This window comes from Labrus bergylta, chromosome 23 (assembly GCF_963930695.1).
Source record: "Labrus bergylta chromosome 23, fLabBer1.1, whole genome shotgun sequence".
NCBI classification, from domain to species: domain Eukaryota; kingdom Metazoa; phylum Chordata; class Actinopteri; order Labriformes; family Labridae; genus Labrus; species Labrus bergylta.
In genome coordinates this window covers 1993796-2020088 of record NC_089217.1, presented here as the reverse complement: position 1 = coordinate 2020088, position 26293 = coordinate 1993796, and the positions used below count along the sequence as shown (strand labels likewise).

At 43.0% G+C, this 26293-nt stretch overlaps 1 protein-coding gene across 1 annotated transcript in view; it reads left to right on the top strand.

Annotated features, from left to right (window-relative positions):
• Positions 1–1178: 1178 nt before the first annotated feature.
• The window catches only part of usp6nl (USP6 N-terminal like), a gene marked incomplete in the record, with an annotated part of 38086 nt that continues 12971 nt past the window's right edge, over positions 1179–26293 (top strand). Inside the window, 3 exon segments of the mRNA XM_065951233.1 lie at positions 1179–2054; positions 22521–22594; positions 26068–26147. Of these exon segments, the coding sequence (XP_065807305.1) occupies positions 1985–2054; positions 22521–22594; positions 26068–26147 (224 nt within the window).

Below are 26293 nucleotides of genomic sequence, written 5' to 3'. Positions count from 1 at the left end.
GTTGTTGTCAGAGCCGTGTTTACATGGACGGGACGGCCGGCTCCTCCCCTTGTGTATAAAAGCTGTTTTAGTCAAGAACTAGAGAGAAGAAGAAGAACATACTCACTGATTATTTGTATAGCGTCTAATATGGGGCACCACCTAACCGCTAGGCCATTGGCGCTCCAACATGACAATTTAAAATCAATTTAAAGGGTTAATATGTGATTTTTCACTCTTAAATATAATATAAATCAAGTATATCCTCTGAAAATAACTCTGTGAGTCATGACTGTCTACAATGGGTGTAACACCCGAGTCCCACTGTCTGTGATGTTTTCAGAGTTTTCAGAGTCCTATCTTCACTTTGTTTACATCGCCCGGACGGCCGGCTGAGTCCTCCCCTCGTGTATAAAAGTTGTTTAATTGAGGGACTAGAGAAAAGAAGAATAACATACTGTACTCACTGCTTAACTGTGTTTCTAGATCACGCTCATTTCAGGTAAATTTACATGCAGTGTGAAGATACCAGCATAATAAAGATCGCTAGCATTAGCATGCTAACACAACAATGCAGCGCGAGTTGTTTTGGTTTCATGCTGGTGCTCAAGGGCGACATCTGCTGGATCAAAAAATCACATATAAAGCCTTTAAAAATGGCTTACTAATAAAAACTAACATGAGCTCAATCACTGTTATTTACAATATCAAAGACAAAAAGTTTGGTAGAAGACAAGATAACGCCAGCCGCCATCTTTGAGTAAGTCATGTGACCTTAATTTGTCTTTTAACTGCGTTTTTTTTCTGTCTTTCAAACCAATTAAAAACACCTTCATCCTGATAACAGACCTGCTGAGGGTGTGAAGGTTGTGACAATGACAAGTTAGAAATGTGAGAGGGCGTAACCTGAAGGCAGGCGGTGTCACTGATGCTACTGGGTACAAATCATCTCCAGGACACACACACACACACACACACACACACACACACACACACACACACACACACACTTTTCTTCCCCCCATTTCGTTCTGCTTGTGTTCTCGGCTTCACAGTAAATGTACATGAGAAAAAAAACGGGGGGGGTGTGACCGAGACAGAGACAGAGAGCGACACAATGAGAAGGAGGGGAGAGGAGGGAAGAGGAGGAGGAGTGCAGGAAAGCAGAGAGAGGAAGGGAGGAAGGAGAGATGCTGAGTGAGTGAGTGAGTGAGTGGAGGCGCTCATTAATAAGAATTTAAAGGATGTGAAGAGAGGACAGCGAGCGAGGCAGACAGCGTTTTTCAGGACTGCCGGGAGGAGAGGGCAACGGGGGGAAAAGCAAAGAGATGGACGGGAGAGGAAACAAAAAAGGATGTGAGAGAGTTGGACAGTTAAGAAGCATCACCAGCAACCAGGTGTGTTGCCTGTTGGAGCTGTAGAAAAAGAAGAGGATAAAGACTCTTCTGCCTCTCTGCCTTCTTCTTCATTTGACCGCGAAATGAAGAGTGTGTGAGAGCACTCCAGCTGAGCCCGAAACATCACACGCCAGATGAATACATTCTAGTTTTGCAGAGAGCAGTCGGCGCTGCCAGCACAACATCGTCTTGTTACTTTCAGCCACTGCCAGTGGCTGAGTTTGAGATTTATAGGCTGGACCAAAGGAGGCATTTGAGGCAGGTGTCAGGTAGTGTGATGGTTTTTTTGTGAAGATTCACCTGCAGAGAGTATCTGAGGACATTTGAGTGCCTGGAGTTGGAGCATGTGTTGAAATCCGGAGAAAAAAAAAACATCAGAACAATAAAAGGAGGGGAAGGAGATTTGAAAGAGAGCAGTGTTTTATTTTTTCAAACAACACCTTCGCTTTTACTTGGAAATGTAAGAAGTCAGGATGTGGATTAAGGGGATGAGTCCAGAGAAGGAAGCCAGGGAGGAATGAGGTTGTCAGGGATAAAAGGGCAAGAATGGGTCGCCCCTGCCCCGCGGCGAGTCCAGCTGATGCTTCTTCTGCCGTCTCCGATTGACCATGCAGGTCCTGCAGATCGTCAAGGAGCTGGTGTCCCCGTCCAGACGCAGGGCAGCGACTCGGTTTGGAGGTTTGTGCATTTGGCTTTAATATCATCTTTATTCATGGGGTGACCTTTTTCCTGTCAGAGCCACTGGTGTCCATTCCCTGGACAGGTTGTTAAATACAGAAAAGATTCAACTGGAGCATGCAAGCCTTTTGTTAAAAACTGGTTATTGGAAAGATGTGTTGTTCCACCCTGGAACGATGGGGGTCAGTTGTCAGTCTCTTAAACCAAGATTGAAAGCTGCCCCCGATTTTGCTGTCAGGAGATGTTAATCAACCTGTTGGGCAACTTTGGTCAAAGCAAGGGGCCACATTCATTTAATTCTCACAGCCAGGGGGCCAGCTTGTAGAATACAAAAACGATTACAGTCAATTATGTCTCAAATTTAACTCGACATATACCAGTGATCTGATATTAGTATGGACACATTTCTGATTTTCATGATTTCATGGCAGATTTTCTCATGTTTTCTTCATGTTTTCCAATTAGTTGATGTGTAAAAATTGACCTGAGGGCCACGTTGAGGGTTGATGGGAGGCCACCAGTTGCCCACCCCTGGTCTAAAAGGTCTGCATCCTGGGCTTGTCCACTCGGCCGTCAGTGCCACAAAAAAATCCTTAGATTGATTTGAAGTACAAGCCGAACTAAATTTTAGCTCCATAGGGATGCTCTTAGAGGTTTTCTAACATTTAAAGCAAACTAGATCAGAAGAGCTGTCCAATCCCGTCGAAAGGCAAAAAGCTCTTTATCAACCCAGAACATCTTCAATGAGTTAGTTCAACATAGCTTTCAGTCAAAATGCCCCACAGTGGTCCAGATTTGAAGACTTATCCACTCTGGGGTCATTTCCCCTGACCTTTCTTTGACGTATCTTTAGATTAAGATAGGTATGCATTTTGCTCTTAAAGGTTTAGATTGCTTGAAACTGAACAAAGAGTCGTCTGAACATGTTGAAGCCGTAAATGGACCTGTAAAATATTCAGTCATTGGACGTACTAGGAATCTGTAAGGCAATTTGCAGATCTTAAATTCTCTATTCAAGGTTTTTAACTTACTATTTTTGATAACTTATCTCTGATTTTAGAACATTTGAAACAATCTAGCCAATAGGAAAAGCTGTCTGGCCATTTCTATAGCCGAGTGCTTTTAGGGCCTGTGTCCATTGACGCGTGTTAGCACTATACCGTTGTGCCCTTTTGCTATTTCCATCTTGGTCTTCCTGATGTCCATAAATCTGAATTAGCTGTTCACATGTCCCAGCATTCTGGTTTTTATTTATAACAGTCCAGTTATAGATCCAGGGTGTAAACAACACATCTCTGGGATCCTTCTACTTGAACTCGTGAGCCTCTAAAAACAACCTGTTGCTAACTGATTATATTTCCCAACGGAGCAGACAAAAGGGCAGAGTTTTCTCATGTTCAAGTTGGAATATTTCTCCGTCTTTCATCATCTTGTGAAAAATAATTATCCCATTTTGAATTGGAGAAAGCAGAGGGCTGAGGCCAACACTTAGTTAAACTCCATGCTATGTCCGTGTGGCATTCAAGGAGGGGCGTTCCCCCTGGAGCTTCTGTGGGACACCAGTGTTTTTGTGTGTTTGCTGCATTTCTCCGGTGTGCTCTGAATAATGAAGTGAGGTTGTCCGGGTTAATAGAAAACCGGTGAGACCCCCTGACCCCAACATGCCTCCCACTCTCTCATGATTGGATCTTGTGCGATCGCATCAATTCAAAAAGCAAGCGCTGCTTTGTTATTGTTTTCTCCAGAAGTTTATGAAAGCTTTTCTCCCCTGCAGAAAGAGGAACACCACAGCTTGTTGACTTCTCGCTTCACTACTCTTCAAATAAAAAACGGAGCGTCTGTATTTCCTGAGGGGGCGATTTGCATAAATTTAACGAGGGCTTGATGGGCAGGTAAATTGGTGCTTCTTGTAGATTCCTCCTAAAATGTCTTGTAATTAGGACATTGATGATAATTTATGATAATTCTAACTGAGAAACTTCACTCTTTCTGTCATATTTGTGGGGGTCTGTGTGTGCCAACATTTGCATAAGATGTGTACAGCTGTGCTTTCTTTAAAGGTTGATTTACGTTTTTGTTTTCTGTGGATCACCTGAAGGAATTAAGTGTGGGTGTATTTTTTTTACAAGGTTCAGAACATTTCCAATACTTCCATATGTCTGCGATACCAAAAGTTTTTTAAGACGATACCATATCCGTATTTTTAACGATCAATAAATTCCAAAAGTGCAGAAGATATCTGCAGACCTTCAGTCATATTTCAACCCAAAGCTGCTGCCTGAGGTCGTTCTGAGGTCGTGAAATACTGACTTTTCTCAAGTCATTTTGGCTTTTTCTTAAAGACACAAAAGTTACGTCTATGTCTCTTACATTGAGAGAGCAGAGGAGTTGACCATTTTAAAATACAATTTAGACCGTATTTGGGAGTTTGTTTGTAAAATTATCAAGCATTGAGTGTCTATTGGACTTGTTTGGAAACTGGAATAAATTATTTTACTACTAGTATCAATTTCAAGGTTAACATTTCTGGTATCTTGACAACCCTACTTCAACATAACATCTCCAAAATTGTTCTTGTAGCTTCTTTTGTTTGATTAATAATCCTCCTAGTTCAAGGGCGACATGTGCATTTTGAAGTACCAAAGAGTACCAAATCCAGCTCACTCAAGCCAAGTTTGAATCCAACATTGTAGGCAAATTTAAAAGATGGCCTTTATTTTGAAACTCTGCACAAATACCACTCTATATAGTTGAGGTCAGACATGTTTATTGGGATATAAACGTGTTTTTTTTTTAAATCCAATGACCTCTTCCCTTTTGTATGCCATTAAGCTTTTCAAATTGGTGTAATAAAGCAAACCATTAAATGTAGAGTCCCCGCAGCTCTTTGAATCGAAGCCTTTATGTGATAGTGTGAAAAGCTGAATACTTCAGCTGCTCTAGAAGACTCCCTTTTTAAAGCCTTCTATTCACCACTCAGGTAGAAAATGTATGTTGTCTGCAGCCAGCTGGCTTTGCTAACAGCTTTAATTTATCAACTAACCCCAGCAGAGCGTTTCACCCAGGACAAATGAAGCCATCCAAGAGTGCGTCGCAGTTTGCGTTCCATTGGGAAGTCAATACTTTGTGGCGGAAATCACCTGAATTATCGCTGGTAAATAATAGATGGGAGTCAGGCGTGCAGGCACTGGACTGATTATTATCTGAGGCAGTGGACAAGGTCAGAAGCGTCTTTATTTTACGCCAGGGGCGGCGATCATAGAAGTTTAATGTGGCAGCTAAATAACAGCTTAACCTGTGCACCGATATGCAGATGACTCAGCGATCATTTTAATGGATTCGGCCCAGAGGTGTCACACAGACTTCGGCCTGATGTGCCGAGGGTTTTAATAGGAGATGTGGAAATTAAATCATCAGGGCTCTGACAGGGAAGGAGCAGCGATGACAAACACATCGCACTGTTCAGAGCGTTGTTGAACCATTCTAATAACATCATCACGTTCCTGTATCTCTAACCTTTATTATTGGAGACGTACACTATCTGCATATGTCCCAAAGCCCTGAGCCAGGGAATGCAGCTTTGAGGATGTTTGTTTCCTCTGTGAGTTTGTTCAGTTTCTTGGTGGGGTCCTGGTGGTAGCTTTTATGGCTACAAGGACGACAACAAAGCTCCCGAACTGTCACAACAACAGCACCTCAGTTCCTCCGCTGTAAATCTCTAAAAGGTGTCGCCTCAGCTGCTAATGACAAATCAATTTGTCATACCCTGTTGGCTCTTCCTGATTTGAGCAATTACTCAATGAGTTTGGCTAAAGCTATACCAGGCATGCCACTGCCTGGCTGAGAGATAGATTCACATGGATTGAGGTCGACGATAGATGATTTGCTTAGTTGATTTATTTGTCTCTTAAGAGGTGAGGTCCCCATTGTATAAGCCTGTTGCCTTCTTGACCTCTCCTGACACACCTTTTATGTTTTTGTTAATCCTATTTTGATGTATTCTTACATGTGTGCTAATAAGTAAAATTAAAAAAATAAAACGGTGGTGAATTAATGAATTAACTGGGTCCAAAATGAACTTTTTGACTCACTGTGCAGGGTGGCAGGCACATGATAAAATCCGGCCCCCAAGGGTTTAGCTTGCGGCCAGAATAAGTGAATACATTTACTATGTTTTTTATATAAACGTCTGTTAGCTAGCAGCAGACTGGTAGCTGCAGGGTAGCTGATGTCCCGTATAGTAAACAGCATCGCTTGGTGGTTGGCATGTTGTGTGTGTGTGTGTGAGTCAGCTTGCCTCCATGATGCTCTGACATGCAGACAGCACAGGACGCTGCAGCTTTTCTGGTACAAACACTTAACCGCCATGTGGCAAACATCTGATATTTATTCACCAAACTGAAAAATGTGTTGGGCACTTGACGGGAAGTTACTTTCATGGTCCTCCCAACAACATAAGACAAAGTTGTTTTACAAAGTTCAAAACATGCCAAGGGGCCCCACAACGCCAATGAAAGAGCCCAGGATGTCAGTCTTGCTGGCTCTGTTGTTGTTTGTTAGCAGTGCCGCTAAACTCATGTCGTAATGATTTATTGATTTTCAAAAGTGGAACCTTTAACACGTCCAGACTGCAGCGTCTTGTGGGGCACTTTGAGTGTGTGTGTGTCCGACCTGATGACAAGTGTGTGAAACTTATTGTGAGGCAGGTAAGTGTGTTTAATAATCAGCTCTTAAGGCACAGACGCTTTAAACAGAGAGGGACTTTCACAGATTTCAGGGCGTCTTTATCGACGGGTCCGGGAAACGATTCACACTTTCCCATTTGGCTGTCGACTTTATCTGCGTCCATCAGCCCTGCAGAGGAATTCACCTTGGATCTTCTCTCAGCTTCAATCAATGCAGCCAGATTTAGAGATGGGCCCCTAACAGATACACACACACACACACACACACACACACACACACAGATAAATTCATAGTCTCACTGCGGTGCTGTGCAGGCTGGAAGGTGCTGAGGTGTGAGGTGCAGGGAGCTAGCAGATGTAGCCATGTGTGAGTCCTGCGATGATTCAGGAGCTTAGAGGTTCTTAGTTTCTCATAAAGCAGTGGTCGTGTGAAAAAGGAACTCTGACATGTCATTGCAGTATAGAAAGCAGATTTACCTGTCCTCTTAAATAATATGACATCATCATTATCTTTGTGCGTACTAGGGATGGGGGGGGTTTGAAATATTCCACTGATCATTCGTTGAAAGAATCCAAAGTTCATGCAGCTATCTCAACAGAAAAACATGTTTTTCTTTCTCTTTTTCTGGCACCTGGTTGAGATGTGGTTCTTCTGCCAGACGCTGAGAGCTGTTTGAATAATGATCGAACGGTTCCCCAGGGAATATGGAAAAGTATTTCTTCTTTATATGCTCATGCCTTATGCGTATGACACTTAAAGGCTTTATTTGTGATTTTTCACACTTTAATATAGAAATCAAGTATCTCCTCTGAAAATAACTCTGTGAGTCATGACTGTCTACAATGGGTGTAACACCCGAGTCCCACTGTCTGTGATGTTTTCAGAGTTTTCAGAGTCCTATCTTCACTTTGTTTACATCGCCGGGACGGCCGGCTGACTCCTCCCCTCGTGTATAAAAGTTGTTTAATTGAGGGACTAGAGAAAAGAAGAATAACATACTGTACTCACTGCTTAACTGTGTTTCTAGATCACGCTCATTTCAGGTAAATTTACATGCAGTGTGAAGATACCAGCATAATAAAGATCGCTAGCATTAGCATGCTAACACAACAATGCAGCGCAAGTTGTTTTGGTTTCATGCTGGTGCTCAAGGGCGACATCTGCTGGATCAAAAAATCACATATAAAGCCTTTAAAGTCATTTACACATCACGCTTGGCGTTCTTGGGTGGTGGAGGCGAGTGATGTTCTGAGCTGACTCATTTCCTCGTCGGTGAGTGTGACGTTCTCTCTAATGCCTCACATTTAATGGATGAATTCATTCTGTGTTCAGGTTCTCTTTTGGGGATTTTTTAATCTGATGGCGTCAGCAGAGAGTTGGCGGTTGAAGAAGTCCCTAAAGAAATGAATAATTATTTTAACGTTTTTGTTACTCAAAGTGAAAAAACCTGTCAGCATATTGACTCGTGGCTGGAGCTACAGGAGCCCGCAGCAGCCCCGAGGCTTCAACCCTCAGCCCCTCATTAAGAGCTCTCTGACCAGTTCACAGCCGAGGCAGAATCACCCTGAGACCTCATTAGGATGCAGGAGGAGTTCAACCCAGTGTGTGCGTCTGTACTTTGTTTGGTTCCCTAAAAAGAAGACAAACAGAACTTGTATTAAGGGATGATCTTTGACTGATGAGCGTTCAGGATTTGTTTCCTGAAATCTATCACAGCGCTCATTAATGATTTCAGCTGCAGCCTCTTTTTAAAAAAAAATCTGAGCCCTCAGGTTTAAGACTGTGAGACAAACAAAAACAAGAAATCCTCCAGGAGAAGGAAAAACATCAAACGGTGTCCTTTCCCAATCATACTGTGACCAGTTTGCTCTCTATGCCGACTGTCTTCCTTCAGTCAGACACACTTATTCTCTAGTGTACAATACGACCCGGATTAAAAATCTGCTCCTGAATTTACAGATTCTACATCTATAGAGTCATCTTTTAAAAAAAACAAAGTGCAGGTAGAGACATGTCTGCAAGATGCTGCATCCGAGATCATTCATTCCCAAAGATGCACCACTCTGCTGCAACTTCCTGCCTTTTTTTTCTTTTTCTTTTTTTGTAACAGAGTTGTGAGTTGTTCTTCCATTAAGGGGAGTTTTGCAGCTGAGTGATCTGGATTTACAGCACATTTAAAGGAAGACGGTTCTGCTGCCAAACTGCAGCTGTCTTCTCCTCCCGGTCAGCACGACGGGGGCAGCTCACTGTCTCTCCCTGCATTATTCAGCAGCTCTGATACTTCTCTCTGTCTCTGCCGAAACACTCGACATCTCGTCCTTAAACCCCCGCGCCGCTGGAGGCTTCTTATCAGGACGCTTATTTTTCTGTTTTTGAATGCCGACTTGTAAAACCATCTGTGTGCGTTTTTTATTTTTTTGTTTATTTGTGTGTGTAAGGAGAAACCGCATGCTGGTTAGTTAAGCAGAGAGCGGCTCACAGTCCAGGGCCCCAGCGGGTTGTTGGTATGAAGCCGCCTGCTGACATCCAACACCGTGGAAGCCGAGCTAATTGCCTGTCTGTCCTCCCTAAAGGTTAAAGCTGCTTTCAAAGTGATGCTGTCGGCCTTCACCACAGAACACAGCAGAGTTTAAACTTCACATACTGGCTGCAGCTTTATGTGAACATGTTGGCCTTGTTTTTTTGTATTTTTCTACTCATGTCAGATTTAGTGCAGTGTATTGATCCCTGCTCGCTGCCTCACACCTAGTCGTGTTAAATTATGCATCAAACGGCTCCTCTCTGTAGCCCAACCCAAACGTTATTACTGACTTTAAGCTGAAGTATTAAATCTGTGATGGAGGTTCTGCTTTAACTGGAGTCCAAAAACTGCCTGCAAATGCTGCAGAGGAGGGAAACTGTGTGATGTTTGAGGAAGTGTTTTTATGCAGGGGCATCATTTAGCACAATCTGTTTTTTAAGCCATTAAAGAATGGAATAGTCTTCCAACTAGTCTTAAACTTTGCACAAACTTCTGCACGTTCACCCGCAAAGTAAAAAAATAATTGGATTTTAAGGAACCAGTCTTGTCAGCATTAATGTGTCATCTCGCCAACCTTTTAGATCTCTCAGGGAAACTTGTGCATAATGTTTTAATATCTGTAAAATGTTCTCTGTCTTTCTTCTCTCTTATGAAATGTGTGTGTATGTGTGTGTTGCTGTTGCCATCATCTGCCCAGGGACAACAGATGGAAATTAGCTAGCTAGCTAAATCTGGTACAAAGCATCTCTTCTCTTCTGAGACTAATGTTTGTTTTTTTTTGTACACTGTCCCTGATTCAAATAAACGATTAAACTAAACTAATTTACATCTATAAGTAAAGGTAGGTATATCAGGATTCATCAAAAAATAGAGCTGCTGAATGTGTGCAGCATGTGAAGTCTAAAGGGCCTGACACACACCAAGCAGACGGGGAAGAACTAGAGGTGCAAAGACCGACTGTTTTGTTTTGGCCAAAAAGTTGCACTTGAACACACCGCAAAGACTACTATATACTTTTTTGAAGCTGAAATTTTTTCATTAAAATTTTCTATTTTTTTTATCAGAAAATTTTTCATTGAAATTTTCAAGTTTTTTGAAGCCGAAATTATTTCATGAAAATTCTGCTCGTGCATGAGAGGACATAACTCTCCATGCCAGCAGGCGGGGGTTAGTCTGTAATCGCCTCACTGAGACAGACGGCCGATGACCTCTTGAGTGTGTCAGGGCCTTTAGACAGATTTCCCCAAGAGGACAATCAAGAAACAAAGAAAGTTATCACACAAGCAAGAAAAACGTGCAGCAAACCAAACATTAAAAGTAAAAAATAACTTCCAAGAGAAACAAGTTCAGACATCAAACACGAGTTAATTTCATGACTCCAGCTTTCTCTGCTGTGTTTCAGTCATCCGGTCTTGTGATCTGTTCTCTGTTCCCCGGCCTGTCCCGACTTGTCCCGTCTTGTTACTAACAAACCGGTGACGGTCATGATGATGTTGGCACATGAAGCAGCGTCACTGAGCGTTCAGACCATCAGACTGTATTTGATCAGACTTGTTCCCTCACTCTGAAGTCACCGGCGAAGCTTCATCGGATTAGAGAGGAGATCTGATCGTCGTTCTGTCTGTGCATGTGTGTCTGAGGCTGGTTACTCAGAAAACAGAAATATGAAGCACATCGCTGCTCGGTGCAGAAACCTAAAACAGAAGCTGATTTTTTTTTTTCTAGATTTGTGAACTTTCCTTTTTTAAAACAAGAAAATCCTGATCTTTATCCGCTCATGATCGGGTAAATATTTCAGATTTAAAATTCTAAGTGTGCTCCCTGAAACAAAAGGCAGCATGAAAACCTCACGCCACAGAGGCTTCTCCTCCTCCCATTAGTCATCTGCACATGCTCAGTGCGAGACGATGACAGTTAATTAGGTCGACGTGGAGGGAAACACAGCTCTTAGATCAGCTCTGAGTCTTTTATTTTGACAGGGTTTATCGAGGCTGCATGCTTTAACGTGTAGTTCAATGATGGAGTAATGACAGAATATGTAGTTTGCATGCCTGAAAAAAAAAAAAAAAGGAAATGACATCCGAGTGTAACCTTTATCAGGGAGGAAGTACGATTTTTTTTTGAGGAACGGCGACTTTTTCACTTTCTGTGAAGCTGTCCTAATGTATCCTCTTAACAATCGCTGAAGATAAAAACCGGTTTATTCTCCTCCTGTCACACAAGAGATGTGCTTTACATTCACAGAACATTTCATCAGAGGTCAGAGTTTTTTTGAAATGCGTCTCTAAAAAAGCGAGGCTGCTGCGGTGATGTGATGATTGCACCTCTCCTGGGACGATCAGATGTACCTGTATTTAGCTCTCTCTCTTCTGTAGCCTCTTTGAACACGATTACTGCATCTAATTATCTTCCACACTGCTGTTTCGCCCACTGACAGGCACTTTGATATTGATTAATATTTGCCTGCTGGGACTGTGAGTTAGTGCTGTTAATGCTCTGCTTTCTCTCCTCTCATATTAAAACAACTCTGAACCTCGCTCTGTTTCTCCCCCTGGCAGATTAGGGATTGTTCTGGAGAATTTTCTGATCGTTGGGAAATTTGTGTTTTATTTTGGTGTTTGATCGATGAGTTCTTTTTGCCTTTGAGGGCGTTTTCACACCTAACCTGTTTTGTTGGTTTTGCCGAGTTAGTGCGGTTTGTTTGTGCAGGTGTGAAAGCTGTCAATCAAACCCTGGTGTGGACAAACCAAGTGCACCAAGACCGCTTGAAAAGGACGGTCTCGGCCCTCTTTTGTAGATCAAACATGAACTACTAAACCTCGATGTGACCCAACTCCAGGAAGCAGCCACCCTGGGCCCTCTCTATACATCATGAACATGTTAAAGACCTCATGCAGACGTGACGGTGGATCCCCGAGGGTTCACTTAACTTAACACTTTCTCCTGAAATGTCTTTTGTCCTCTACAGAGAGAGTGTCTTTAAAAACCAAAAACAATTCTCCAGTTTTTCGCACAGCCTGGACCAGAGAACAGATACATTTGTTTAAGTACAAGAATTCAATCCATCAAACTTTATTTATACAGCACCTTTCAGACAAATTAAATTGCAGTTCAAAGTGCTTTACAAGAGTGCAGAAAAGTTATTGACGAAAAACTAGTTTATAAAATCATTGAGAGACTAAAGCACACCAATGAGAATTAAAAGAAAAATGTATATAGAAATAAAATACGACACATAAAAGCAGTAAGATTAGGTCGGGGGGATACGTGGTCGGGGGTAGCTCGATGTGCTCTGCTCTACCTCTTTCCTGCCACAGCTGTGAGTGACCACGCCCTTGACAAGCGCAATGTTGGAGCGCTCAGGTCCATCAATCCATCCCCAAAAAAAAAAAAAAAGACTTTGCCTCATGCTTTGTGTTTTTGTAATTTATGCACAGGAACATTCAGGTCAGAGGTTTTTTTTGTTGTTTTGTTTTCAGGCTTTTTTGTTTTTGTTTGTTTTGCCTGATGGTGCCAGGAAGCCCACCCACTCACCAAACTGCCAGTTAGCATCTGAGATAAAGAAAAGAAGACAGGAAATGGAAAAGGCAGAGACATTTCGAGGGCCAAAAAAGAACATTGAAAACATGATTACACATTATTAAGAGCACATTGATTTTAATGAACAGGGTCAAAGGGACTCGTTTTCTCCTCTCATGTTTGGACACATCCGAGTCCTGAAGTCTGCACTTTATTTTCCAAACACACCTGGATATATGTTGCTGTACCTGGGTAGAGACACTTCTGATTCCTACAGTTGTGAATATGTTATGCTTTGATAAAAGTTTATTAGAGCTCAAAATCTGAAAAAAAAAAAAAACGAGCCCAGAATCGACTTTAGTCCTTTTAGTCCTCGGACTTTCAGATTCATCACTTCCAGTTAAGACGTTGTCATTCAAACTTGTGAGGGAGACGATAAGTGTGCTGCAGGAATGTTCAGTACACAAGCTGAAGATAGCGAGGAGGAAACAAGCCCCCCCCCCCCCCCCCCCGGCCACTGAGTGGATCTCAGTGCTGGATCAGGGTCACTTTTGAAGGCGCAAATAGAGGATTAAATGGACTTCCAGAAAATGGAGCTGACGTCTGAAAGCAGAACCCCCCCCCCCCCCACACACACACACACACACACACACACACACACACACACACACACACACACACACACACACACACACACACACACACACACCGCCCTCCCTCTCCTCTGTGCTGTGACCCTGGAGCTTCAGACCCGTCCTCCTAACACAGAGATATTTCCTGTACGCAGATGACAAGAGAACATTTTTCTTTTTTTCTTTCTCTTTGGCCTGTTGTTCATTTCTGCTTCCCCACACTCCACCCTACGCTCGCCACATCACAGCAGCCATCACATCCATTTTATAATGAAGTTTTAATGGAAACGGTTCATCATCAATCTGTCACAGTTTCCCCTCCCAGACTCTAACCCGGGTTGGCTGATCTCAAGGCCTCTAACCGCAAGTCTGCACCACGTAATCTGACAGTAGCTGCTAGCTAGCATCTGACTATTGATTGCGGACATTTTGACAGTTTGGACTCACTTCCTGTCTCTCTGCTGGTTTCACATCCAGTCCAGTCCAACACATGATCATTGTCCTGAAAGCTGTGGATTGGTTTTGGCTTGGTGCATCGACCGACATATTATCCATAAACAAGATCGTGTATTTTGGGCCGTATTGGAGGCCAGAATTGAGACTGGTACTGGTACTGATACTGGTCCTGGTACTGATACTGGTCCTGGTATTGAGACTGGTCCTGGTACTGAGACTGGTCCTGGTATTGAGACTGGTCCTGGTACTGAGACTGGTCCTGGTATTGAGACTGGTCCTGGTATTGAGACTGGTCCTGGTACTGAGACTGGTCCTGGTACTGAGACTGGTCCTGGTATTGAGACTGGTCCTGGTATTGAGACTGGTCCTGGTACTGAGACTGGTCCTGGTACTGGTCCTGGTATTGAGACTGGTCCTGGTACTGAGACTGGTCCTGGTATTGAGACTGGTCCTTGTATTGAGACTGGTCCTGGTACTGAGACTGGTCCTGGTATTGAGACTGGTCCTGGTACTGAGACTGGTCCTGGTATTGAGACTGGTCCTGGTACTGAGACTGGTCCTGGTACTGAGACTGGTCCTGGTATTGAGACTGGTCCTGGTACTGAGACTGGTCCTGGTACTGATACTGGTCCTGGTATTGGTATAAGATGTATTTCCATGTAAATGCTAACGGCCGGTCCACTTTCTTTCTAAAGATCTTTATCAAAGCATCAGGAACATTTTATTTGTTTGAGTGACATTTTGAAAAGCTCTCTTCAAACTCTCCTCAGTGGCTTTTGAAACAGTCGTGGTCTTGTGTCCGTCTCCTGTCTCTGAAGCGCTGAACACAGCCTGTTGTTGTGTTGTTGTGTTCGGGCGGGGGGGGGGGGGAATGTTGAGAGTGGGACTGACTCGCTCCTCGAGTCACATTTCTGTCTGTCTCTGGACGCTGACAAACAGCAGCATTGTGAACTCAGCCATCTGTGATCTCACTTCTCTCTGCCTCTCGCTCGTACCTCCTCTGAGTGTGTGAGTGTGTGTGTGTGTCAGTCAGTCAGTGTGTAGCTGAGCAGCAGAAGTGACAGCGATGAGATGAGGTAGTTCAGGTTGTGTTTCAGTTTGTTGGATGTTGGCTGAAGTGTGACCGATGCGGACCAAAGCTCGCTGTGAGGATCTGCTGGATGGATTAAAAAGAGGTAAAAGATTCTACCCAGTGAGGGAGCTGGACTTTTCCTTTTCTTTCTGTTCCTTTTATACTTTTATACTACTTTACTATCCAGGGATTCCTCTTCATGCCTTCATTGGTTCAGCATGTAAAACTCTGTGATGGTCTGTGCTGCATTGCCCTCTCTTCTGTCGTTTAGCGCAGTATATTTTAAAAACTGGTTCCCATTGTACATCATGTTGGCTCTAAAAGTCGATACATACAGAAAGTTTTGACTTAGTGTCATCATCAAGTACATCCACTGAAATTGCTTGTTTTTGTCCCCAATAGACCAATCTGACAGTAGCTGCTAGCTAGCATCTGACTATTGATTGCGGACATTTTGACAGTTTGGACTCACTTCCTGTCTCTCTGCTGGTTTCACATCCAGTCCAGTCCAACACATGATCATTGTCCTGAAAGCTGTGGATTGGTTTTGGCTTGGTGCATCGACCGACATATTATCCATAAACAAGACCGTGTATTTTGGGCCGTATTGGAGGCCAGAATTGACACTGGTGCTGAGTCTGGTACTGAGACTGATACTGGTCCTGGTACTGATACTGGTCCTGGTACTGATACTGGTCCTGGTACTGATACTGGTCCTGGTATTGATACTGGTCCTGGTACTGATACTGGTCCTGGTATTGATACTGGTCCGGGTATTGACCAATTTATAGAAACCACTGAATTTATAGAAAATATGAAGTTTGTTTGCTAGTTACTTCTCAGATTCAGATTTGTGATGCAAAATAGGATGAATACATTAAAACCAGTGTTACATCCATCCTTCTGACACTACCACACCCCATTGGCTAAATGGTCAGAAAATGTGTGATTTCTTTCCTCCAGTCTGTTTGTCAATTCATTACATTTGCTACGATAAAGATATCCCAATGTGTTCAGAATTTCCATAGATGTCTAAATTATCCTCCAAAAAAAAAAATCCGGCCTAAAATCGTCTAGTACAGGGGTCTCCAACAGAGGTCTCCAACAGGGGTCTCCAACAGGGGTCTCCAACAGGGGTCTCCAACAGAGGTCTCCAACAGGGGTCTCCACCAGAGGTCTCCAACAGGGGTCTCCAACAGGGGTCTCCAACAGGGGTCTCCAACAGGGGTCTCCAACAGGGGTCTCCAACAGGGCTCTCCAACAGGGCTCTCCAACAGGGCTCTCCAACAGGGCTCTCCAACAGGGCTCTCCAACAGGTAGCTCGGGAACTACCGGTAGCTCGTGGGCAGGTTTTCAGTAGCTCACCTGTAGGTTGACCGACTGTTAAAAAAAACGTAAATGCAGCTCTTCCCACTAGTCATATATTTGGCCCATAAAAACAAGTGTAAAGTAGAAATGTTTTCTTGGACATTGATGTGAATTTTCAGCAACATAGCTTACTATGTGGCAAAAAAAGAAGTGTAAAATATTCATGTTTTCTTTGGACCTTGATGTGAATTGAAGATTATTGATGAGCATCGGCTTATTGCGATTTCACACGTGTATAAACAGTAGCTTCATTCAGCCGATGTGTGCTGTGTAAATAAATGCAAGTGATTTGATGCAAGTAGCTCTTGACCACTTTCATTTTTTCAAAGTAGCTCTCAGATGAAGAAAGGTTGGAGACCCCTGGTTTAGTTTCTTCTTAACGATGTCAAGCAGAGTTGGTTTCATGAGGATATGTTTGGTTGTTACTTGGTGTCATGTTGATGTTTTTTGGAGGTCAGATTTAAAAACACAGACGTGAAGAGACAGATGATTGTTTCAGTAATGACTCTTATTAGTGCAGTGTGAAGTGTCTGCAGCTGCTTCATCACTTGTTATTTGTGAAGACGATGACATCATCTTCATGTGTTTGTTAGCTTCATCACTGTGTCAACATTATTATTACTCCCAGTGTATTAGGATCTCATTACGTCTCGCTTTATGGATTATTGGTCCACATTAATATGACTAAACTGAACAGCTGAACCCATCGACCTCTGCTCTATTATTACCGTTATTGTTGTTGTTGTTGTTGTTATTTTTCCTGTTTCCGAGCAGAAAGCATCCATTAGAGAGAAATACAAGTGTAAAAATAAATCTGTGAAACAACTCCTGAACGTACAGAACAAAGATGCTCATTACAGCAGCGTGAGGAGGAGAGGAAACGAGCGGGCTGTGATTATAGTCCTCGTGTTGTTCAGCGTCAGTGTAGTCATTTACAGCCAGAATAATGAGGAACAAACACACACACAAACAACAAAACACTTCCAGTCACATCGCATGTTCTGTTGTCTGCAGTAAAGAAATATGGTTTATTATCAGACACATATTTCCTCTGTTTCCCGTTTGTTTTGATCTTCTCCCTGCTGAGATCGACGGCCCTTTGAAGCCAAAGTGTAGATTCAAGAATGAAACTGAGCAGCTTTGACGGCCTTCTTTTGCTTCTTTGCATATTTATAAAAACACAGAACTTCTGTATTCCTTCCACTTACTTATTGTTTAGTTCACACAACAATCTGTCCATGTGTTCAGACTTCATAGTCTTTCATCCCTTGGTGGTCCCAGCCCCCGTCAGCCTTTTTTTCGGCCGATTCCACATGTTGAATCTGCGGTCGGTGGTCGGTGAGAAGTCTCTCTCTGATTGGCTGTTTCGGAGCTGGAGGAAAAGTCACACATTTGGAGGAAACCATTTTGGTAGTTTTTGTTGTCATTCATCAAAAATTTGAGGCATTTTCTGAGCCCTGCTTTAAATGATCTCCTCATCTAAATAACTCATATTTCCACAAAACCAATAAAAAAAAATCAGATCAGTGACCAGCAACTGACCGTGTAGCCAATGGGGTCTGGTAGCGTCAGAAGGATGGCTGTAACACTGGTTTTAATGGTTTACCAGTCTATTGGGGACAAAAACAAGCCCCTTGAGCATGTCGCTGTAGTATCCACGCTTTCACCCATTAGTTCAGTTTCTCCTTATTTGTCTCCTCCGCCTCTTCTTTTCTTTTTCCACTAAAAGACCAAGAGCTGACAACGCCAGCACCATTTTCTACTTTTTATTACTCTCAATAAGAAGTACTTATAACACGAGTGGTGAGGGACAGCAGTGTTTAATGGAAATGGTCTTCTCGTATCATAACTCCATTTGATCTGCAGAGTCCCTCTGCACCTTTAAGAAAAAGCTAAAGACCCAGCTCTTTCATGAATACCTACTAACTTAATGATGATGGTCTCCATATTATTGATGATGATGATGGTAATGACGATGGTTTTTGTTTGATAACGACGACTTATAAGATGGTTTCTATACTGATTAGAGCTCTCAAGAACTGCCCTCAATGTTGTGCTTTGCCTCTGGTCACTTCCTGTCAGCACCTGTGTGTCCAATCAGACTCGCTTGTGTTGTTCTTACTCTCTGATGTACGTCGCTTTGGAGAAAAGCGTCTGCTAAGTGAATTGTAGAATTGTAGAATAACAACGGACTACCGCCCCCTGCTGGCGTGGAGAGTTATTTCCTCTCACATGGTGGTCGGCCGTCGGCTGTATTAAGAAGTTGCTGGAGCAGAAATTGCCTCATGTTTGATGGAATATCTCACAGTTCCTTTTTAAATATCTGAGGAGTACGATGTGTGCCATGCCTCCCTCACACCTGAGTCAGTTTGCAGTACTTAATAAAATAGTGTAATAAACTAACTTCACATTATTTAGACCTGCAGTCGGTGTTTGATGTTAAAGGATCAAATGGAAATCTATTATGAAATACACGACAGGTTACTTGACTTCCTCTCTGCTTCCTAACATCTTTTTCTTTTCTTTTCACACCTTTGTCAACATCTGTCGTTCACACAGTTTTGAATGTGCAATAACAGGTTTTCAGTCGAGTGAGAAGTGAAGCGTGGAGATCACAGGTTTTTTTTTTTAAAAGCTGTTGTTGCTTTAATGTGCAGAGTGAGCCTCCCACCTGAATAAAAAATTTGCAGGAGGAAGTTCCACTGGACTTCCTGAATCCTCGCTGCCTCCTCCTGATGCTTTCAGATGAGTTCTCGTGTGTGCCCTCAGCACTGACAGTAGAAATTCCCACGTGACCCGAATGCAGCATGACAAGCTGGACTGAAGGGCAGAGTGAAGAGGGAGGGGGCGCGGAGGGAGGGGGTATCACTGGGAGGGGTCCAGCTGGCCGGGTCAGGGTGACGTTCGGGGACATTTTCATCACAGCGGGACGAGGACAGAAAGCTGGAGCGACATCGGCCTCTCCGCTGGGGACTGAGTGGCAGCTCAGAGAGAGAGGGGGCGGGGCTAAAGGTCAGCTCAGTGGGGGCGTCTATAACCTTGTTATGATGATAAGCAGGATGACAAGGAGAGAAGAGATCTTTTGAAGGATTATTCCGAACACACAGCAGGTTTTTGTCTGTTTGGACGTTGAGGCTGCTTTTTCTTTATTTTGTAGGTTTATCCACATTCTGGTCACTTCCTGTTTTTATCTTACTTACTTTGTCTATTTATGTTTCATATGTATATATACTTTTTTATCATTATTAATATTATTGTTTTTTTTTTTATCATTTCTTCACTTGTTTCTATTTCTTTTTCTGCTCTTACCTTCTTATTGCTGTTATCTTTTGATTTGCTTTTTTTTTAGCTCTTTTAGTTTCTTACATCTTTTTAAATCTTTGCTCCTCTTGGTCTCAGCTCGTGTTGTTGTTATTTTTAGTATTTAGTATTTGTTATGTTCTTGCTGTTGTTTATGTTCTTCTGTGTTTGCTTTAGTTTGTTCTTGTTTTTGCTGTTTGTCAAAGCACTTTGTAAACCTGTGTTTTTAAAAGGTGCTGTAGAAATAAAGTTATTATTATGTGAGGTTTTAGATTTAGGTATAGTTTGGTTCCATTAAAGTTAAGCAGGTGTCCCATTACCTGCTCGTTTAATCCAGTTCAATACCATTAATTAACCTGTTTTTCTCCATTGGACTCCGGTCTTCTTGGAGGTCGTATTCTGATGTTAAACACATTTTAAGAGCCAATCAAATCAAACCCTCTGTAAACTTAAAAACACAAGGGGTCTCAAATGTTTTAGCACTTAATGGAGGACTGGTTGGGATGCCAACTTCCCAGATCACCTCAGCTTTGTCTCCTGGGGGTTAAAGGTGTAGGACCCTATTTAAGCAAATACTCATTTCAAGTATTAACAACTGGCTTAACAACATGAGCTCGGCTAATTCTTACATTTTGGAAAGAACCAAGAACTCTGACACTGAAAATGAAGAAGAAGAAATGATGACAATAGCTGCTTGTGGAAATATTGTTTGGAAAGCTGAACTGGAAAAATGACATTACTAAGGAGCAATGGGACAATTTTAGCCAGTTTATATCAGGAGAACACAACACATCACTGCACAGGGTGTGGATTGACTTGTGTTTGTCATATGGACTCCTTCTGCTGATGCACTGCTGATACTTTCTGCATCGTTGTATCTAATTTCTGTCATCTATTTATCGTCTATTATGTTTCCTGCCTGTTTTGTTGTTCCCTTTAGTCTGTTTGTTTGTTTTTATAATTGTTTGCCATTATAATGTTGTTATAAAAATCAATAAAATATAAATTATTAAAAAAAAACAATAAAAAAAAACACAAGGCATTTGTCTGTAAACCCAGTGAACCCTTGGCCACAAATAAAAACATACACGCGCTCGCCATCGCGGTCACGGATGCCGATGTGATCCTTGGAGCCTGAAAAGGGGGTTTAATTGCATTTAGCTTAAGTCGGCCCGCTGTGGAATACTAATGTGTCTGTAAGGGGGCGCCGAGTTAAGGAATAAGCCGCGGTGCAAAAAGAAAAGACTTGAATCCCATTTCCTCCTCCAATTCCTCTGCAGCTCACTATGGGAACCGCGGGGGCCTCCTGGGGAGGAATTCCCAGCAGGAAAAAAAAAACGTGTTTTTACTGTATTTGTTTATTTGGTTGCAGACAGTCAGTGTTGCTGTGCAGCGTCCTCTCCCGCTGTGAATGCCTTTCACTGACACTCACCATCCTGTCATAAAAACCACCAGCCGGGCTCAATAAGGAGCGCGTTTGTTCAGAGCAATTTGGAATTCCTGTCCAACCTCCCCGCCCCCCCCAAGAGACCCAGAGAGGAAGTTAGAGGATGACTGGAGTCAAATAGTTTTCTGTGAAGGGCCGAAAAAAAAAGTGACAAGAAGAAGAAAAACTGTCAGTGTAACACGGCTGCTGGGGAGGCAAAGCATGCTGGGATATTAAAGGTCAGAACAAGAGGCTGGAGATTAAAAGAGGTTGGAGCATCAGACGGGTCCGTGTGGACTATTAATGCCTCTAAACAGTCTCGTAGTCTTGACATTAAAAGGCTTGAGTTTGCGGCTGGATTTGTAAGATAATAATCACACGAGAATCCATCTTGGCTGCGTTCCCTGTCGGTGCTCGAAGGCGTGATTCATTATTACAACGTGTCCAACACAATATTCAACGTAAACACCGCATGACCCCCTCTCAATAGTGTGTGTGTGTATGTGTGTGTGTGTGTGTGTGTGTGCCAGCTTTGTTAACACACATCCGATGTTTGGAGCCTCTCATGCTCAGGCTGAAACAGGAAGTGTTTCGTTCTAAAGATTTGTACTTGTACATTATTTCACAGGATGGAAACGGTTGAGAGAAATGAACAATCTTGATGCAGAGAAGTGAGAGGTGTTTGAGTGTTTTTATCCTTAGCAACGACATTGAGCTCACAGAAAACTCTTTCTGTGAGCTCCTCTGCTCAGCTGGTTTTATACAGAGAAATGTTATTCTCAAAGGCTGAGGTCAGGCTGAGTGTGTGTGTCGTCCTCGTCAGCTCTTGACTCTGATGCATTGTGACAGAGCTGGAGTAAAACCCTGTACAGGTGTGTGATGACCACAACAACAACAACACCTTCTAACATCTCAGAAAACCTACAGGAAGTTGTTTTTCAAGGACGTTTCCCTCGGTGGTGAAAGTCGATGGTTTCAGTTTGGATTCAGCACCAAACACATTCCCATGTTCAGACATTTAGACTGAGCATCGCCTGTGTTCGAGGTAGTTGGGTTCAATTGGTTTGGGCTCATGGTATCATTAGCAGAATGGTCTTCGGGTCAGGACTGCCTGTCAACCTGGAGGTGTAATCAGTTATTATTTGGAATGCGCCAATTCATAACAAGTGTTGTCTCGAGACGCTTTCCAAAAGACCGAACTCATTGTTAAGAAGAATGGGATCAAGGATTTCTACTTTGTGTTCCTCTCTTGTTCCTGTTGTCCACACTTCCTCCCTCTCCTCTGAGGTGGAGGTCGGAGCAGGCCGTGCATGAATGAGGACGGCGGCGGTAGGCTGGGCATCCAGTCGTGTCAGATCACCTCAGGAGCTTTCAGGAATAACACTCTCGTCTTTGTGTAAACATTTCTATTGTGAGCTCTGTTTTCTTCAACTTTAACTTGTTGACACTGACTTCTCTCTCTCTCTCTCCTTTTGTCTCCCTCCAGCGTCTGATACCGATCAGGATGCGGCGTTGAAACTCGTCCAGGAGCGAGCTGAGATAGTCGCCAAATATGACAAGGTAACATCTCCCTCCCTCCCTCCATCCATCCATCCTTTCATCCATCCGTCCATCCAGCCGGCCGGCCGGCACTGAACAAACTTTACAACATGAGTTTGTTTTCCTCTGTGGTCACTCACTGGAGGTTCATAACTCTCCTAACAGTGCAGAGGAATCCCTCCATAAATCACGGCCTTATTGCCCGTGAAACACAATAATCCCAGTCAGCGGGGTGCAGTCAGACCGCTCGGTGATTTCAACTTTTTTTTTTTATGAATCTGTGACGACAGAACATGAGCCGCAGCTCACAGGCCGCCAGAGCTCATTAACGGCCAATAAAAAAATGAACCCACAAGTTCTGCATATAAAAGCCATCTGATGCTCCACACTGTGTGCACGCTCAGTGGACTCTAACTCAAACGTGGCAGAGACGACCAAAAGTCTAAACAGCTGGGTTTATGTGATGTCATGAGCACCGAGTGATTTCATTGGATAACGTCCAGATGTGCCCAGGATGACAATAACTAATCAGACCGATTTAGTTTAAACATTTTAATCTCTGCTTTTTTAGAATGGGTGTGTATGTGACTTCCTGTGCTTCTGCAGCCAGTCTCTAGTGGACACTGGAGGTACTGCAGGATTTTAAACTTCAGCATCGGCTTCATTTTTAAACAGTTTCCTCTTGCTGCTAACAAGGCTACAAAAAAATACAATCAAACGAGTTAGCACGTATTTTACGTCATGTTTATGAGAGGAGCTGATATCTGAATTAAGCTGATTCCAAACAACCATGAAGTTATTCATATACTGTCTCCAGATATCTTCATCAACGGCCTTTGTTCAACAATATCAGCACCCCTGCAGACGTGCAAACACACACACACACACACACACACACACACACACACACACACACACACACACACACACACACACACACACACACTCAGACCCGAGGGAAACAGAAGTCTGTATTTCTTCTCTTCCTGCAAAGACAACAAATCATCTTTAATATCTGCCGTCTGATGTGAGAGGACGAGAGGCGTCTGTGTGTGTGGTCGTCGTGATAACTGACTCCATTAAACTGCAGCCCTCCCCCTGCAGCGACGGCGACACTGATGGAGCTCTGATTGTGCCTCAGACGCACACAGACACACAAACACGCCTCCATCATCTCCCCTCTCCTCGCTCTCTTCACTCGTAATGAGGCCGAGCTGATTACGCAGCCTGCTGGACTAAATTAAAAAAAAGACTCATTTACAAAACGGAGCGTGGTGGGCTGGTCCCGCTGATACCGCCGGGCGGTGAAATGGTCGAGTCACTCAGGAAGCATCGAGCATGCAAAGACACAAACACACACACACACACACACACACACACACACACACACACACACACATAAAGAGTTATCATCCGGTATGGCTGCAGTGAAGTTTATATACAGCACAGATACTCGAGAAGGAAATCACAGCTACAGTTTAAAGTCACTTTATGAAGCCGATGCTGAAGTTAAAAATCCTGCAGTTCCTCAAGTGTCCACTAGAGGCTGGCTGCAGAAGCACAGGAAGTCACATACACACCCAGTCTAAAAAAGCCTGTTTTTACAGCAGAGATGAACATGTTTACAGCCTGGTTCAAAAAAACAAATATGTCTGGTTAGCTCATGTCTCGAGCTGCTCACAGTGTAGAGCGGGTTCATTATTTTATAACTCAAACGTTTTTATTTCATGAAGGATAAGAGTCATTCACAATAAGGTGCATAGACATTATAATAACAAAGATCTTTTCTGTATACCTCCATCATCTGTTGAACACAAAAGGTTTCAGTCACAAAAACAAACAGAGACTTTTGTCCAAACGATCTGTTCACGCTTTGATTAACCCAATGAGACGCACTTGTAATTCACTTTGTGTGTATTATGCCGATCCTGCAGCATAATGAGGCATAAATCACCGTCTGATTAAAAAGGACTTGAAATCTGCTCTGTATGCAAATGAAAAAAAAACAAGACTCATGACGAGTCGTCTCCTGCTTGGTGAGCAGCTGGAGATGAACCCTATGCCCTGCACTCGGTTGGTCAGGTGTTTGCTCAAAACTCCATTAAATTTTTTTTGAGTGCACAGAAGAAGACGACATGAAGCTGGAGTGCACAAAAAAAAACAATGTACCAGAACAGGAGTGCAGTTTGAGCACGAGCAGGGCAAGTCTGAGTAAAAGCAGGGACTATTTGAGAGTAAGAGTTTTAAGGGAGCAGAATCACATCAAATCTAAATGTAAATGGATCACATCAGTCCAGTTCTGAGGTCTTCACACTGGCTCCCAGTCTGTCAGAGAATAGACTTTAAAATCCTGTTGCTGGTTTATGAAGCGCTTAAAGGTTTAGGGCCAAAATACATCAGTGACCTCCTGATTAATTCTGAACCATCCAGACCGCTCAGGTGGTCTGGGACAGGTCTGCTCTCTGTCCCCAGAGTCAGAACCAAACATGGAGAAGCAGCGTTCACTTTCTATGCTCCCTATATCTGGAACTCTTTTAATTTCTTTACTTTTATTTTTTTTATTTCAATTAATTTCATTTTCATTATTTTTTATTAGAACATGTTTTCAGATTTAATCATTTCAGTGATTTTTTAATTTTCTTATCTTTCCTCTGTCAGGATTCTTTTGATGTCTGGTGTGAAGCACTTTGAATTACCTTGTTGTTGAAATGTGCGACATAAATAAACTTGCCTTGCCTAAAATCACAAAACATGGTGAAGGGTGTTTTTAAATAATATGTGACCTTTAAATAATTTAAAAAAAATCTGAAAGCACGCTCCTCAAATCAACCAGACGTTATACACCGAGCTGTACATCGACTCTTTTTCTACTTTTTCTCCTCTAATCCTCCACCTTTTTTAACACACTCTATCTCCCTTTGATAAACCCCCTCCTCCTCCTCTCCACACACACACACACACACACACACACACACACACACACACACACACTCCTATTGTGGGTTTTCTATTTCATCAGTCCATGATGGTGAATTAACTGGAGACATTTTATTTTTTTTTGGAGTCAGACGGTGACGCAGGTGGGCGTCTGGCTGCTCATTTCACACCTGTTAGACGCTGCCACACACACACACACACACACACACACACACACACACACACACACACACACACACACACACACACACACACACAGTTTCTCTGTGTCTCATAAACACACTCACTTTCCCAAGGGCGACAGGGGTCGGGGCTCCACACGTAATCCAGCAGCCAATCAAAACATGATTCTCTGCCCCTGAAGAAACGTGGGTGGCATGAAACACGGCGCTCGATCAGAAGTCTTTGTTTGGTTCTTTTTTCATAACGCCGCACGACCTCAGATAATCTTCTGATTATTTTCATGATTAACTGATTTGTTGTTTTCTCCGTCAAATGTACAAAAAAGTCCTCTGAAAGGTCGACATGTGTTCCATCTCTCTCTCTTCTGGTTTCAGGGTAAAGAGGCGACCGTGGAGCCCTGGGAGGACACCAACTACCACCTGTACAAAGTCATCGACCGCTTCGGCTTCGTCCAGTAAGAACTCTCACTTTAAAAAAAAACCCATGAGAGTCTGTGATTATTCCTAATGTTTAAAGGCTTTATATGAGATTTTTTTGATCCAGCAGGTGTCGCCCTTGAGCACCAGCATGAAACCAAAACAACTCGCGCTGCATTGTTGT